At 38.6% G+C, this 18,530-nt stretch overlaps 1 protein-coding gene across 3 annotated transcripts in view; it reads left to right on the forward strand.

Moving 5' to 3' along the window:
* The window catches only part of LOC107711862 (glutamate receptor ionotropic, delta-2-like), a 423,523-nt gene extending 405,021 nt beyond the window's left edge, over positions 1 to 18,502 (forward strand). Inside the window, exons 15-17 of one of the 3 annotated variants that reach the window (XR_001636744.1) lie at positions 10,438 to 10,678; positions 14,990 to 15,069; positions 17,777 to 17,849. Coding sequence is in view for 2 of the 3 variants with exons in the window: in XM_016516928.1 (XP_016372414.1) it covers positions 10,438 to 10,678; positions 17,777 to 18,205 (670 nt within the window). In the remaining variant the exon portion in view is untranslated. Of the gene's footprint in view, positions 1 to 10,437; positions 10,679 to 14,989; positions 15,318 to 17,776 lie in introns of those variants that run through there. The other 2 variants (XM_016516928.1, XM_016516929.1) reach the window with 2 other exon arrangements.
* Positions 18,503 to 18,530: the final 28 nt, after the last annotated feature.

Genomic DNA, 18,530 nt, shown 5'->3' on the forward strand with positions numbered 1-18,530 from the left:
ATAATGTGTTTTATGAAGCTTAAACCGCATAAACACATTTCATTACACCAAATACACAAAATAGTGTTCTTTTTAGCAACATCATCATATGACCCCTTTAAAGGAATATTCCGGGTTCAGTACCAGTTAAACTCAATTGACAACATTTGTGGCATAATGTTGATCACCACAAAAATAATTTTAACTCAATAATTAAAAAAATAAATAAATAAATAAATAAATTTTAAAAAAGCAAAAATAGAGGTTACAGCAAAGTACTTGCAATAGAAGTGAATGAGACCAATGTTTGAAACATTTAAAAGAAGAAATGTGAAGTTTATAAAAGCACATGCATACATTTTTTGTTGCAATTTGTTAAAAAGCCGTTTAAAAACAAGGGGCGAGTTGAAATTATTTTCTATTACTTTCACTTTCATTAAATTATAATTTTCACAGTTGTTTAGAGTTTAGACTTTATGATGTTATGTTGTCATGGGAACTAAGTTGGACATAACTTTACACAGAAAAGTTTAGCAAGGGATTTGTTTCACACTAAAATCATGTTAACATGCGTATTGTTTTTGTCTTGTGCACTGTAAAAAAAGTTCATTAAATTTACGGTAAAATACCGGCAGCTGTGGTTGCCAGAACTTTACTGTGAAAAATAAGGTAGCATCATTTTAGGTTTTACAGAACTGTTTAAATTTACAGTGAAAAACGTCACTGTAAACGTCCCTCCTTCAGGGAACGAGGGTTACCATACGTAACCGAGACGTTCCCTTTCAGTCGGTCACTCTCGACGTCACGTCGGATGACCGACGAATTGGGATCCTACCAAAAGGCCACAGCTACTGCCCCTTCCAGTGTCCTGTGGAAGCCACCTGCGCCCCCTACTTTTTGGCATAGGCCAGGGCTTCACAAGAGGACCAGCTACTGCTACTATGGCACTACCCAATGAGTAAGACTGGATAACACTGGGAAAACGTACCCATTCTACTTGGAACAGGGACGTTACGGAAGCTCCAACCTTCCCGAAGGAGGTTTCGGAAGCAATACACATATGGACATTCCTTAGGTGCATATGGAAGAATGGAGGTGATTGAACCCTCTTGGAATGGCAGAAGTCTGCCGGGGAAACACGGGCTCAAGGCTATACCGTGGACTTTACACATATGGGATCCACTTAGGCCTTACATATGGAACCCAGCCTTCTACCGGTTCTCGAGGATTCAACGAGTGAAGGCCTGGCGCCGGACGCTCCGCAACGTCTGGCTGCCGAGGGGACGGAGGAACTCAACAGGGTCTACTATATGGACTCTCTGGAGTGGTTTTTGCAAGCCGACCCGAAGCCGGGGCCTCTCAGTGCTTCTACCCGTTTGAGGTGAGAACACAGGAGGATACCGGCTCCACACGAAGGCTATAGAATCTAGCGAACGTGTTAGGGGTCGCCCAGCCCGCAGCTCTACAGATATCCGACAGCGAGGCGCCACGAGCCAGCGCCCAGGAGGATGCAACACCTCTAGTTGAGTGAGCTCGCAACCTGAACGGGCAGGGCACACCCTGTGCCTGATAAGCCAGGGTGATGGCATCCACTATCCAGTGGGCCATCCTCTGCTTAGAGACGGCATTCCCCTTCTGCCGGCCTCCGTGACAGACAAAGAGCTGGTCTGAGGTCCTGAAGCTTTGCGTCCGGTCAACGTAGCCCCTTAAGGCTCGGACGGGACAGAGCAAAGCTAGGGCTGGGTCTGCCTCCTCCGAGGGCAGCGCTTGGAGGTTCACCACCTGATCCCTGAAGGGAGTAGCGGGAACCTTGGGCACATAGCCGGGCCGGGGCCTCAGGGTTACCTGGGAATCAGCCGGCCCGAACTCTAGGCACGAATCGTTGACCGAAAATGCATGCAGGTCCCCTACCCTCTTGATGGAGGCCAATGCCAGCAGGAGCAAAGTCTTCAACGTGACGTCGAGAGTGACCGACTGAAAGGGAACCGTATTTCATTAACTGACACAATGTTAATATGCAAACCTTTGAGTTAACTCATTGTATTTGCAGAAACCGACTGCACTTAAATTGGCTAATTGGCATTTGTAATAAAGCAACAAGCAGCATAACATCAGTGTTTCTCTGTCCGTCCTTTACTTAAACACAGGCTCTGCTCTCCAGCACAATGGTAAAACGCAACAGGAAGTTGACTGTTAGGTTTTACAGTATTTTGCAGTTTTTTTTTCTTGATTTTACGGTGAAATACCAGCAGCTGTGGTTGCCAGTAATCTACAGTTTTTTTACAGTTTGCATTCGTAAATTAAATTAACAGTGTATTTCTGTTAAAAATACATTTCACAGTGTGTTTTTTTCATCTCACACATTTAACCCCTTTAATCCCACAGCAAAATCCTCAGTTTTAAAAAGCACTTATATGTGTCCACACTACAGAGTTTTGAAGTGACACTGAAGCAGTGATGAAGCTAATGAGATAATTAAATGAGGATTGAGCATTAGTGATGAACACCTGTTAACAAGCAGAATCACTGAAGGAAAGAGAAACAAGAGCAGAGAAACACAACTTACAGCCAAAGCCAAAGATGAAATCTACTGAAAATAAAACACATTAAATTGATCAAGATCTCAGCAGAGGAGGATTAAACAGCTCCACAAAAACAGCATCATCAGCTTCTTATTACTAACCAGTGTGACTTTATTTATGTCATTGTGTTCAAAAGCTCTTATTGAGATTTTAGGTGTTGTACTTTCATTTGAGTTTTGTACTGGCACCCAGCATGCATTGTGGCATGATTTAAAAATATATATATATTAATAGTCACCATTGTTGAGATTCATGTGCTGATTCTTGATGTCTGTGTGTGTCTAAAAGGTACTGTAGCTCTAAAGGTCTTGTGCATAAAAATGTTTTTCAATTCTTTCACAATAGTTTGTCAACTTATCTTGTGGAGTCATATTAGTACCATAAACAAAAATTAATTTAACCATATAGTTAGATACAAATTGAGATCATGAATCACATCATGAAATGATCATTACATTATCATTACATCATCATTAATAGTTATTAAAACCCAGTGGCGGGCCGTGCATTTTACACCTAGGCCTTCAGTGGCGTCCTACATGAATTAATCCATCTCTTCATACCATCATAATGATGCCACGGCTATAGAAACCATAAATATTACACAGTAATGCAGTATAACAGGGCACTACATAACAGATAGGTATCTTATGTAGCGAGAATGAATGCCATTACTAAAGAAAGAAACCCAATTAACAATTGCGCAACACATCATCTGTAGTTGAAGCATAACTAAATGACACAAATACAGTCCATCCGATGTTCTTACAGACATTTGTTCACCCAAACGTATTTATACCTTACAGATAGCATTGGTATAAAACAAATAAGGTGATTACATGTGTTTTAAAGTTGATCTAACAATTTAATGTTCTCTTACTGCTTTTCGTCTTCACGAGTCTCCCCGCCGGTCTGCCAGCGCACTGCGGGAGGAAAATACTGGTTAGCACAGCTTTACTAGGAAAGTGAGCAAGTAACATTAAAATAATTAATACAAGACGATAAAGAAAAGTGTATACATGTGTTTTAACGTACCTCTGTGACGCTCATCTCCCCGCTGGTCTGCCTCTGCCAGCGGCGCTGCGGCCGGAGGAAAAGACCGGTTAATACAGCTCCACTCGGGAAACTGAGATATTCTTACGGAAACTTAAACCTGGCTTTATATCGCGCAAATAACATCAGAATGCAACGCATCAAGCGATAAAAGAGTCAAAAATGAAAATGAACCTACCATACTCTAGTGGTTTTTCATCTTCACGAGTCTTTCACACAGAGCCGGTGTAGCAGTCGATTCTGTTCCCCTCTGGAATTTGTGTTCCCCCTCGGGTTGCCAGGTCTGTGTAATAAACCCCGCTGACCATCCAATCAAAGGATGAGAAAATGCTGACGTCATCGTTAGCCAGCTAGATGGCCCTGGTGCTGCCAACTCAAAATCTGATTGGTTAAAGCAACAGTTTCATTGCCAACTTCATTGCAATTTCTCTCAGCTTTTCATGTCATAACAAGTGTTTTTTTTTTTTTTAAACAGTTATAACAGCAGAGAAAAAATAACAATAAAGAGTCAAGGGTCAAGAGCACAACTAAAGCAACCACTGATCGCCAAAATGGTGAGGCCAAACAAAACATTTTCAATACAATATAGTTTATTGTTAATTCTGTTAATTCTCAAAAATGTTTTGTAGATATATGACAGAAATAAAGTCAAACTGGTTAGTAATGAGTGAAGCTGGTAATGCTGTTTGTGGAGATGATTAATCATCATCTGCTGTTAATGAGGGTGTAGGGTGTGATTTCAGACACAGTCTATGAGTGTTGACTGAGGCTACGTTCTCGAAAACAAAGGTTAGATCTATTACAGTTATTCACCGTATATAGTAAGGAAACTCAATGTTAATCATTTAACAGGTTTTTACTGTGGCATTTGTACAGTCTTTTACCGTTAAAATCACGATAATTTTTTACAGTGTGGCTATACTGTTGAAACAGTGAGTATTTTGACATTTACAGATTTACAGATTGGCCCCATTCACTTCCATTGTAAGTTCATTACTGTAACCTAGATTTTTTTTTTTTTTTTTTACAGAAGATAAGGGACAAGTGGAAACTAACTGTTGTGGTCATTGGCATTATGACACAAATTATGTCAATCTGAGCTTAATTTGCAGTCCAGTCCAGAATATTCCCTCATTGAATGTACAGACTTAGAATTATTAAAGCATCTTCAATTTTTCTTTTATGTATATATAGTATATATATTAGGGGTGTAACAGTACACATATTCGTACCGCAAATTTTCAATACGTGTCTTTCGGTTCGGTATGCATATTGTACATGACGAATACAGCATTGTAGCCTATTAACCAATTTTAAGCACCAATAATCACGATAAGCACTGTGTTTTGTTACTTTCAATAAGAAACAAAGTCTCATCTTTCAAATTTTGTCCATTTTATCAGGAAATTAAACGCTCTTTGATGTGGCATAACAGATTGCTGTAGAACTTCAGTTCAAGCAGCAGCGTGGAGCACGAGTGAACGCTCCAGTTTACAGCATATAGATTTTTTTTATCCTTAAGGAATTTGTAATTGTATTTCTTTAAAGACCGAGACAATTTGTTCAGTAAACCACTGTTTAATAAAAAAAAAAATGTTTCGTTTTCTCCCCCTGCTGTACCGAACATATATGGTCTGCATAGAGAGATTGAAATTGAACGAGTGGCTATGATGCTTATACTTGTCTAGCAGCCTTCAGATGTTCTGATTCATAAGCTGAGAAGAAATTCCCCCTGTTTCCAAAGCAAAAAAAAACTGCTTGCTTTTGTCTTTTCGTTCCTTTTCTCATCGTGTTTTCCCAGCTCTTATCAAGTAGTTTGTCTCCCCGCAGTCAGAGGCATCTAATAACGTGATCATTTCTGCCGCAGCTGGTTGCCATAGCAACAGCTCCAGCAGTCCACACTCGAATCAGCACACAGGGCCCAAGAGGCGAGCGAGGAGACTACATGACAGACAGCGAGGAGACTACATGACAGACAGACCTGAGGAGAGAACCGCAAATCCCCACCGCATTATGCCCGAAGAACAGAAAAATGAGTTTGAAGTGCTACTGCAACCCGGCACACAGAGAGACCGAGAATCAAGCTCAGTGTCATACTGAGGTCTTAAATAAAAGCTTGTTGCAGTTACCAGATCACCCAGTTGTCATGGAGAATCAGGTTGATCTGGACTTGGGCTTTTAACAGGGCCAAGTGTTTGTGTTTAGCCCCCGATATTGAACATTGACCACAGCCAGCTGAACTCCCTTGACTGTGGCTGGTCAGTGATACGGCCGTTCAAAGACAAAAACACCGAGCGGAGCAGGTGAATTTGTTGCTTGCGTTTTGCCCTAACCTGTCAGTCGAGCACAACTTGTTTGGCACGCACACCGCTTATCTCCCTCTCCTCCTCATCACTCACCTTTCCCTCCATTCATCACTCTATTTTGGGAGGAGAGGAACTAAAGAACAAATAAAATGTCTGCTTTTGCGAAGCTGTTTTCTCTGTGTGAGCCTGAAGGGAAAACAACCTTTTTTATGCGGTAAAAGGGCAAATTTTTGAAGACCTCATGAAATCAAAATTTGAATTTTGTTTCTCTGTTAGCTTCTAGATAGGATATAAAGCTAATCTTTATGCTAGTGCAGAGATTTTCACTTTCTTAATGCCAAGGATCCCTGTGTAAATATGATTATACTATCAGAAAAATAATGTAACATTATAAAAAAGTTTAAAATTGCCGTTGATGTTGTCATTGGACTAAAACCAAAAGAAATTATAAAAATATGATCTGTAAATGTATTTATTTAATTTTAAAATATTTTTTAGTAATTCCGTTTATTTGTAATGAGTGCTTTTCAAAGTAAATATTTGTTCAAAGCAGCTTTTTTGGCTATTTAAATAAAAATGACAAGCCCAAACTTCCTGTTTCAGTAGGAAATACATCAATGCAAGAAAGAAGACCGTGCTCATTAGGTGATTTGTTTTCTCTGGGTTTTTGAAAAAGAACATTTGAAGTGTTCGATGAAAAAATGGCAAATTACAAAAACTTATCTAGAGAAGTTTAGCGAAAGTGAGCGTGCTAAAAAAAACTTACTTTCAGCATATGGCCATCAGTGGGCTTATCTTCTCAACTAACAAGGTAAAATCTGGTCCCCTCTGAGATGTCTACTGTCATTTCTCTCCTGAGACTCGTGAAGACAAACATGTGGCGTATCCTCAAAGGCAAAACTGGACAGTTGATTCTCGCAGGAAAAGTGCCTGGTGTTAATTCCTGTGGATCGCACAGCTCCTCATTTGTTAAAAACACCAGGGTGTTAATTCATTAAGCACTGAGACTGTTAATTTGCCCAGGACCAGCTGCCGGAAAACCACAAGGTCCTTGAAGGCTGAGACTTATTTTAGACTTGGGTTGAAAGATGTCACAGAAAGAATAGAATAAAATAAAATGTCTCCTTAAGAATGATTACACAAGGCATTCTTTTAAATTCATGCTTGATTCTTCCTTGTCATCCCATCAGTGTGGTCAGATGAAATCTATTATCTGAGCCCTGAAGCAGCACACAGCATGTTGACCCACCAAGTGATGACACATCTATCATGGCAACACTCATAAATGCCACAGACTAATTTTTCAAGGGTAGGCCGTTCCATATGCCTGTGATAGAAGTTGTTCTGTGGTGACCTCCGGTGGAAATGAGGTCTTAAAGGAATGGCTGTTACTGAAGACCAAGACATCTCATCTCAGAACTCATCGCAGTAGTTTAATACCATGGAAAATGAAAACATATGGCTTAAAATGGCTAAATGTACATATCTGTCTCCACAATGGGGGAACATTTATCTAACCTCACTCAAGAATTAGTATTGTTAGTAAAAAGTATTGTTAACTATTTTTTTAAAAAAAGTATGGTAATTGAAATAATGCTGACATAAAATAATATTAGATAATAGAAAATTAGAAATGTTGCCTTGGCAACTATCTTAAAATAAGTGCTTAAATTACTAAAACTAAACTGAAATTTAAAAAACTAAATATATATATTAAAAAAATATAAAAAATAAAAAATGTCAAGCACAATTTCTGAAACCAAAATTAAAATGGAAACTGAAAATATAAAAATAATAGCCAACTCAAAATAATAAATAGTATAATGGTATTAAAATAATACTGAAATAACTCTGCTGTCACACATGAAGTAGGTTTCTTACTTCAAAAGTCCAAGTTTAATTCAACATGTTACTTGCCAATTCTTTGTAATTAATTGGAAAATACTATCAATTTCTGAGTGAAAATAGTTTCTAAATCATTTTTCTTCTTCTGTTCAATACACCAATCTCATGCCGAGTTATTTAACAGTCATGGTGAACTTTTAATGTTAATTTTCACTTATAATGTTAGTAGATTTTCACAAAATATATTTGCAAAACATAATTATTTTGTGAATATTAACAACACAAAGATAATGTATGGCTTCTTAAAACCTGGAATATACTGCATTTGCCATGCTGCTTTTTTATAGTACTCTGACAACAGGGCAAATAAATAATGACAGAATGTCCATTTTTGAGTAGACTGATTCTTTCATTTTCAGCAATGCCCTGTAAAGATCATTGCGACATTGATTACATCTTTGCTTACTCAGTCACAGTACTTGGCATTGTAATGGCGCTGGATCACGGTTCCCTTGGTATGTTTTGTGCTGTTATCTTGAATTGTCCTCATTGTGCTTTCAGGTCTCTGCTATCACACTCTGAAACCTCTGAAGCAACATATGTGGGCAGTGTTGCATGGCTAAATGTTGTTGGCACGTTTAAAAAGTGGTCTATAAAGCAAATCTCTCAACATTGGTCCACCTTGTTGTGAGTCCTGTGAGCTGTGTCCATAGCAGAATGTGGATGGGACATTCTCCATCTGCTGAATGCAATAGGACACATTTTACTCCTGCACTGTGTTATGAGACATGGATGAGGATATAAAAATGAAGGATAGCTTTCTGAATAAGCGTTGAACAGGGTTTTTGTCCTGTGTGTTACTGTGAATACTGAACATTTGCATTGCGTGCGTGGATGTTTGGGTAAGTGTTTGCAGCAACTGCAGTTTGGATGTGAATATGGGCTCTTGGAAGCTCGCTAGTCTCCTCCTCTGGGATGAAACTGTGCAGTGACTCCTGACTGCAGACAATCAGGCTAGAGAGAGACCGCCACGCAATACAGATCAGCCAATCTATGAGGCAAATTCTCCTAAACCTTTGTGTCCTGTATTCATTATCATTAATTTGCAGCCGCTGGACTGGCATTAATACAAACTGCCGTCGCTACATCAGAACACGCTCGTTCTTTATGGTGAGGTAGATGCTGTAGCTTAGCATTATTGCTGATGAGACACTGCCCCCTGCTGTTGGGGAAAAAAAGTCAATCACTGCAGCTACAGATGCCGCTGAACAGACTGGGACTGTTCCGAGTTATTTATATGGTGTTACACAGATCTCAGTGGCTCAATTAATGTGTAAGAATGAAGCAATCTGACATTAAATTTCAATCCGTAACACACTCCATCTCTGTAATGCGACACAATAAAATTGTGCGTAATTGTGCATATATTTAGGCCAGTAGTAAATGTCCAGGCATGGAGTGCAGCACTTCAGTTATCTAATAAATCTTCATATATGTCTTACTTTAACTGAATTGAAGCAGCAAAGTTATTTCTGAGCAAATGGATGATTCTTCAGTTAGGGGAACATTTCTGTCTCCTGTAATTTTGAAGAAAAATACTCTAGTTTTAGATGGTGGGTTATAATGGATTTTTTTATGTCTCTTACTTTTTCCTTTTTAAAAGTGCAGAAATTGCCAGCATTTTTAAACTGCATACTGTATAAACAGTTTTAAAATCAGTCAAATTCAGCTTTGCACGTTCATGAAAATCCTATTTTTAATCAGTTTATTTTCAAGGGTTTTTGTTTTTAATTAATTACTGACCTCAAGTATTTAATGAATTGCTGTCATCAAGCATTTGTAATTGAAATATTATTGAGGTTAAATGTAGATTCATATTTTTATATCAGTGCTTCTCAACCTTCTTGACTCATAGGTCCTCCGTTGTCCAAGACAATGTTCAATATTCAATCCATTATTGTAAAGGATATATAAAACATTTTTGATATTTATGCTGTAATTATGACAAAGCTGTTTACTTTTATTAAGAGAAACTGTGAGTATTGATATATCAAATTAATTATCCATGATTAATTTTGTATTTTTATAGAATTGAAGAACCAGATAGTCCTCAATAAGAACAATATTTAAGTTAGTTTTGGGTGGGGGTGGGGGGAATATGATTTTTTATTATCTTGTTTCTGTTGTTTGTTTGTTTTTTCCTAGTTAGGTTATTTTAATATATTATTAATAATTTATTCATTTAATACTTTTAAGTCATTGTAAGACCCCCCTGGAAGCTTTGCTGAGTCCCCCTAGTGGGCTTCGGCGCCCTGATTGAGAGCCACAGTAATATATAGAATTTGTAATAATTCAAAAAGAAAACTATTTCTTTGTATAATTCTTTTTTATTATACATTATGTTGAAAGTCAACCAACTGCTATCTAACTTGTTTTGTTAGGAAGTCCAAGGCTTCCAAAAAGTCAGTTGTCATTACCATCACAAATATCAGAAATCCACACCATTACACTTCCAGCCAAATTCTTTTTGAAAAAATTTTGGCCTAATATGTGATGGTATGGATTCTTCATTATCTGTATTCCAGAATAAATGTTGTAACATAGATGTAGTTTGAAGTAGTCTGAGAAGTGCCACTAACTAATGAATCATCTATATGTTTGTCCATGTCCAGGATCTTGGAGCTTCAGCAGAATGGAGACATGGACATCTTGAAGCTGAAGTGGTGGCCGCGGGACAGTCCCTGCGACCTGTACTCTCCTGTGGGCACTCGAAAGAGTGGCAGTGCCTTGGACATCCACAGCTTTGCTGGGGTCTTCTTTGTACTAGCAGCCGGTGTGGTGCTCTCCTGTCTTATTGCCACTGTGGAGACCTGGTGGACGCGAAGGAAGGGCTCCAGAGTGCCATCGAAGGAGGTGAGAGTCTTGACAGTTGATGTAGGGATGTGGTTGATCATAAACCTGTATCATTAACATAAGAGTGTATGGCACAGGTTTGAACACAATATGGAGATTTTCCAACTGCCCAAGAACAGATGGGATACAGTTGTTATTGAATTTCAAGTTCAGCAACTTCCCTCTTAAATTTCCACTTAATAGGGGACAATGAGAAACAAAGGCATAAAAATGAGCAGTATGACCAAAGTCTTATGACAATATGAGTTTATATCAAGTTAACTTTTCCTTTTGCTTGATATGCAGTTGAAATTGAAATAATGAAAAAAAAATTAAAATTATTATTTTTTCTCATTGTCCTTTATAATATATATATATATAATTTCATTTTAAAATAATTGTTTAAATAAAATTGGTTGCAAATTAAAAGATAATAATTATTATTTTAATAAGAAAAGTGTCAATTAGTTATACGCACCTGTGACCTCAAATCATTCTATAATATTGAGTTGCAAAGTTGCTCGGCCAGGGTAACCAATATAACAGACACAACTTAAGTTTCTTCATCACTTTTAACTGTAAATAACATAAATCCTGATAGCCGCACAGATGTAATGGTTAAGCAGAATCTCTACTGGTCATATACCACCATACCACCCAGCCTTGGGAGGATATTAGTAACATCAACAAAAAGACAAGAGTTTAAAATGAGAAATAGTCAGCATTACAAACAGCAGACAAAGCACATTTTCAACAAATTAATTTTTCTGATAGCGCACTTAAACAAATGAACCTCTCCAAAAAGAACACAATGTTGTTCAATTGCCTGCCAAGCACATTAACTGTAATAGAGCTCTTCTGAGAAAAAAATAAATAAATAAACAGGTGCAGTAGAAAATATATGTGCTGATAAAAGCTGCATATATCTGGATAATTACTTTAAGACAAGGCTCTAAATTTTCTTTAATATCCCATCCTTCATTTCATGAAGATCAGTTTAGATTAATGTATTTGCACATATTGTTTTTCTTGTTCTTACAACTGTTTGCCTATGGTTCTTTGGCATCCAGTTAACGTTAATTAACAAATGAGCACACACTCAGTTAAACGCTTGCATTTCACATGACAACACTTCGTAACAGTGACAACACATTCATATGGCTGTGAATGAACCTTTGTGATGTTGCTCTTGATGCATTTCTTTGATTTGATGGGTTTATAGCTCCTTGTTATCTTCTGCAGCTGTCATATTGTGGTTGTTTCCTTTCCTGATATCACATCCCCATCTCTCTCATCATTACTCCAACTGAGTCCCATCATCCACCCAGCCCAACCAACATACACCACTGACCTTTCCTCACACCCCTCCGGTCCATGTCATCAGACTCTCCACAGGCCAAAAAACACAGCATTTCATCTCCAGCGTTCCTCCTGAAAAACAATCTCCATAGTGCATTTGATCAGTGGTCAGGGGCCACTGCAGCAGGCCGCTCATGACCCCACAGAGAGAGCGCCTCTCCTTCATCCCTGTTCCTCTGAAGGCCGTCGTCCACTCCGCTGGTCATCATAATGTTCCGACATTAGTGTAACTCATCTGTTTCTTCTAGAAATGGCAGATGAGCATTTTTTAATCCTGTTGATTTAACAGGATTCAATATAGTGTTAGTTTTTTTATAACGGCATGCCACAAATAGCAGATTTAAGTCTTATAAGAATTTGAATGACTTATTTTTACTCACATATAAACAAGGTCCAAGTTAACTCTGAATTAAAATGGCTGGGAACTTTATGGAGAACTGTGACATTACATGGTTTAAATCGAATTGTAATAATGATAGTCTGACATTTCTGACATAGTCACATTTTTTTAATGTGAAAAATTTGCTATCAGTGCTTTATCTAAGATGTCTTAACTTTTTTATGCCATTAAATAATACATTACCATTCAAAATTTTGTGGTCTGTAAGATTTTTTAATGTTTCTGAAAAAGTATCTTATGCTCTCAATGGATGCATTTATTTAAACAAAAATACATTAAAACAGTAATATTGTGAAATATTTTTACAATTTAAAATAACTATTTTAAAAATGTTACTACTAAAAATTTTCTATTTGAATATATTTTAAAATGTATTTTATTCTTGTGATGGCAAAGCTGAATATCCTGCAGCCATTACTGTAGTCTTGAGTGTGACATGATCTGTCAGAAATCGTTTTAATTTGCTGATTTGACGTTCAAGAAACATTTATGATGATTATCAAAGTTTTTTTTTTTTTAATTGTGCTGCTTAATATTTTTGTTCAGGGTTTGTTGATGAGTAGAATGTTTAAAAAACAGCATTTATTAAATAGAATATAAATAAATAGAAAATAACATTATAAATATCTTGATTGTCACTTTTGATGAGTTTAATGCATCTTAAAATTATTAATTTCTTTCAAAAAATCTTATCGACCTCAAACTTTTTAATTGTACTGTATAATGCATCATTCAATGTGTTGTGCAGCAAAATACAAAAATAATATTATTTTTCTATGATGCTGCACAATAAATTGCATTTTGTCACAAATGTACATTGTAGGACGAAAAATATATTTTTAATAAAAATAATGCCGAATAAAATCACTTATACCTTAAATATATTTAGCCTGTAAATTTACCTGCCTTTGGCCTGTGTTCCAGAAAGTTAACATTGGACCTTGTACTATATACTGTAAGCATGTTTAGTCATTAATTACAGCTAACATAGTGGTGTAGTTGAAGATATAACACTGAGCACAGAGATGATTCTCTCGGAGGATTTTTCAAGTAGGGTGGAGCGCTTTGGCTCTGGTCACACTTGAACCCGCTCCTTTCATCCCCAGTGGCTGGATCATGCTGAGTTGGGCTCATTCCTCGGAGCACTCTTCCAGATGGTTCCATCAGAGTAGAAGCTTGGCAGAGCTTTGCTCAAATATTCACACTGACATGCTGATAAGCACGCATTTTAACACGCATGGTTCAGTGAGCGACAAGTGTTAATGCCAAAAGCGACCAAGACAAGACAAACACTAAAAATTAGCACATAAATTAGCACATATCACACTCATGTCACAGATGTTTTCGGTTCTACAATTAAAGCTCTTTAGTTTGAAGCAGAGTTTTATTTACCTTCCTTTACTGCAAACAAACAAAAAAAAAGTGTTTAAGAGAGTATTTTTTTTGTTACTTTTTTCCAGTAAAATTATCTATGTATTCAGAAAATAATTAAATAATAAGTTATTATATAAGTTAATCAAAAATGATCTTATTTTAAGGATATTTGAATAATTTTACTGGAAAACAAAGCAAAAATACTGATTAAGAAAATGATTTTTGCAGTATTTGTTGTCATTTTGTCTTTTCTAATTGTCATTTTGGCACATCCTTAAAAAACATTCTTTCATCTTTCAGCATGATGCAACTTTTTGTTTGGTGTGTCCTAGTGTCTTGGTACATCCTTAATTCTTCCTGTCTGCTTCCTCTTTTCTTTGTAATATTTCTTGACACCTGGCTAACACTAAGTTCATTGCACATCAGAACAATAGAATGACTTTGTGCTTGTGTCTCTGTGACTGACACACACACACACCAATACATACGTTGCATATGCCATGGTGTTAGTTTGTCCCTGATTCCTCTCTGTTTCTCTGGGATCTCGCCATCATGTCTCCTTCTGTGGTGTCGCAATTGATATGAAATAATTCGATACGACAAGTCGTCAAAACGAGTTCAGACTTGTAGTGCTGAATTACGCTTTTCCACCCAAGTTCAAGGTTTTATAGCGCACCAACTGCCAATCCAGAGAGGATGAACAGGCGGTCCAGAGAACCGGAGGTTTTGCTGTGTGAATAAGCCATTTCACATGCCAAGCTTTGTGTCCTAATCATTCCTGAAAAACTAAATGATGAAAAGTTCTTCACCTCAGATGTCTGCTGTGTCATTGATATTGTGGCTGTCTGGAATCCTGCGGTGCCTCTACATTTCTAGGCCACAGTATGAGGTCTGCATTCAAATGCCCAAATGTTTTTCGGTCTTAAAAGCAAGAAAAGGGGGGAGAAAATATATTTTGCTGTCTTTTAATCCTAAAGAGAAACTGTATTGAAATTATATTCACAGTGGCTTTAATAGTGAGAATTTGAAAGTCAGACCTCATGTAGCCACATAATTAAAGGCCGCTGAACGCCAAACAGCATTCTGTGTCAGTCATTACTCTGAAAATGTTTGATTATTTTTCAGAATAGACCAGAAAATCATGTTATTCTGCTGTCAAAGCCTGAAACAACTTTTATTTTGTTGATTTTGTTTTATAGATAAGTACTCTGTGTTGAGGGGTTAAAGCGGGCGTGGGAGAGAAATGCAAAATGCCATTTTTACCATCTCACACTTCCAGGTATCTGGCTCCTTGGACATAAAAAAAAGAAAAGAAAAAAAAAACGTCTGTGTGCTGACTGATTGTTTGTTGTCTTTTTCTACTCATTCCCCCACCTCTGAAAACAACCTCTTCCCCATCCTCTCATCTGCCTGCCTCATCTGTTCGGTCCTCTGTCCTTTCACACGCGCTCGCACATGCACGCACACAGACACAAGCAGACGGACCGTCTGTGAGGCAAGACGAGCCGTGTCATGAGCTGCAGACTGACATCATGCACACGCTTAGGCCTTCCTCCAATCACCTGTCACCTGCATGCTGCGCCACACCCCTCGACTCCAAGTTGAGGCACACGTTCGCCATCCCGTCGCGAACTGTCTTCTGCCAGCACTAAGCTACACTCTTTCCACACTACTCCAAGCCTCGAGCCCACGTAGGTTATGAAATCGCCCCCAGCACCAAATGCAATGCAAAACAATACATTTTGTTCGGACTGAAGCAATCGCACATTTGCTGCTGAGTCAGAGTGACAATCCGGCAGGGTGCTACAAGGAAGGTCATTACCATTTATTTCCAGAAACCTTGAGATTTACATTTGCTCAGGAATGCAAGAATGCAGGCTATCTTCAATACATATCTTCATTTTTTATCTAAAGCCCACAGAGATCATCCCATTAGTGCCAAGTTGCATAGAGACTAGACAAAATTGGCTAAAAGAATACAGAAATGACAGCGCAAACAGTTATTTGAACTGTGTAGCTTTGGAGTGGAGCAGCCCATATGCATAGCTTTTGCCCAGCAAGCTGGCGTTTGCAAAACTTGTTCAATATTTAGACTGGTGCTACATAGCCAGACTAAGTGCCTAGTTCAGTATTCAATCCCACAATCCCAATACAGTCAATGATACAGGTAAGATGCCGTTTAAAGCAGTGGTTCTCATTCAGGGGGGCCACTAGGGGGCCTCAACAAACTTCAAATGAAGCATTTATATATATTAGTGATATAATTTCTAAGATATATATTTAAAATATTAAGATTTATAATCAAATATTGTAACTACCAATGAGTTAACTTCCAATAGGGCAGAAAAAAAGCTATATATTTTAATATATAAATATATTTTAAAGACAAATATAAAGACATTTTTCTCTGTTAATAAAACGTTTGAAAACCAGCACATTTGTTATCATTTCAAAGGATATATTCACAATAAGTGTTTACATGCACCTTTAGTCACACTCAAGCAATATATATATTTTTTTTTAATGTCATGTAAACACTTTAATCTGACTGAAATCATACCACTCAGACTTTTTTGAAGGCAAACTAATAGATCTAAATATGATTGTAGTTTTAGACAACAATTGACCTTTGTGTTGTATGCATGCTTCAGAAGACAAAGATGATATGTTTGTACTTAATCCTTCAGATATTCAGTTACACATTTTGTCACATATAGTTGGACAGATGCCGAATGTAGCTCAATTATAACTGTGCTGAAAAGGTTGAGAACCACTGGTTTAAAGATTTCACCCTAGTGTCACATCCATATCTATAAATCTTAGAATAAAATGCCTTGGTTTAGAGTCATATTTTGAGCAATCTCACCCTGCCCCACAAAAAAAAAACGTAAGTGATAATAAATTCAAAACACAACAAAGTATTCTGAAAAGCACAGAGTCTCTTGTTAGTTCAAGAAAACACCAAAAATATGTCCTGTCATGTAACAGCCTTCCCACAATCCCTGTTCCCTTCACTCCTACACCCCTTTTAATACTGCCTTCCTCCACCGTGGTGGTAGGACAGGTACCTACGAGCTGCCCCCCTGACTTCCCGGCCCCTTCAGCCCGACCAGGTTTCCCCTCCGCCCCTCTTTACTCAGGGCCAAGCTGCCTGCCCCTGGTGGCTGCAATCAACAAAGTGCTTTATGCTGGTCCAAACCAAAGGCCAATTTATCTCACTACAGCCAATGTCAGCCCACGTCACCCCGTGAGTTTGTTTTTTGTTTTAAGCAATTAACATATTTTAGTTGTTATGTTAATACAGTTATATAGTAGATAAGCTATATAGTAGATATTATACAGTAGATAAGCTACAGTGCTGTCACAACCGTGGTTTCAGATGGCTTGAAAGTGGAAAGGTTTTGTAGACTGCATCTACATATGCAAAGATCCATGTGTCACGCAATTACATTAAGGTTGTTGATTATTCTCGATAAGTCCAAGGACAGTACTAGTTAAGACTGGTGTGTTTTCATTACCGTAGCTCAGTATGTTTCCCTTTTTGTACCATCCCCACCCCCCTCTTTCTCTGTCTTGCTAACCATGCAAATGCTGAAACCTCATTGGGCCTGCTAATTCTCCATCAACACCCACCCTCAACCTTCTTCTAAATGTTCTTTCCATTCCCAACTGTATCCAAACACTTCCTTCCCATCTCATTGGCTAACCACTTCCCTCCTTTTCTCACCTTTCTTTGCCTGTGTTTCCTCTTCTTCCTCCACTGCCCTTCCATTTCCCTATTAATCACTTCACGCCATCCCGCTTCACTAATCCATCCTGCTGTATCTGCTCTTACGATTACACACCCCTTCTCTTCACTTTACACCTCTTTTCTCCTCTGATCCTGTAACAACCTTCGCTCCTCCTCCTGTTCTTCTCTCCTTCCTTATTTTCTTCCCGCACCCCTCCCCACTCCACTTTCCTCCTCCCGTTCTCCCCTTCTCTAGGACGATAAGGAGATCGACCTGGAGCACCTTCATCACCGGGTTAACAGCTTGTGCACGGAGGACGAGAGCCCCCACAAACAGTACTCCACCTCCTCCATCGACCTGACGCCCCTGGACATGGACTCCCTCCCAGCCGCCCGGCAGGCCCTGGAGCAGATCAGCGACTTCCGCAACACGCACATCACCACCACAACCTTCATCCCTGAGCAGATCCAGACTCTCAGCCGCAGCCTGTCGGCCAAAGCAGCAGCCGGTTTCGCCTTCGGGGCCGTGCAGGACCACCGGACTGGGGGGCCCTTCCGGCAGCGGGCCCCCAACGGCGGCTTCTTTCGCAGCCCCATCAAGACAATGTCCAGCATCCCATATCAGCACACCCCGGCCCCCAACTTCAGCTACTGCAATGACCCAGACAGGGGCACCTCCATATAGACTTCAGGGGTTCCTGGGCCTATGAGTTGGAAACAAAAAAGTGATATATGTAAATACAAATGTTCCTTTTCGGTTGTCGTTTTCTCTTGGCTTTTGCTCTTTTCGATGGAGCTTGTTCGTCCCAACAGAATTCGCTGACAGGACGAGGGTGGAATAAAATGATCATTATTGTCATTGCGGTTTGGCAGGAGATTTTCTCTGTGAACTAAATGAATTTGCCTTTTGTTTGCCACATTCAATTTCGTGGGGAGAAAAAAAAAACTCAAATGTTGCAATGATAGTACGTTTACCTTTTTTGGAAGGTTTTTTTTGGGGGGGGGGGGGA

The sequence above is a fragment of the Sinocyclocheilus rhinocerous genome, unplaced genomic scaffold (assembly GCF_001515625.1).
Source record: "Sinocyclocheilus rhinocerous isolate Xijiao unplaced genomic scaffold, SAMN03320098_v1.1 scaffold988, whole genome shotgun sequence".
NCBI classification, from domain to species: Eukaryota; Metazoa; Chordata; class Actinopteri; order Cypriniformes; family Cyprinidae; genus Sinocyclocheilus; species Sinocyclocheilus rhinocerous.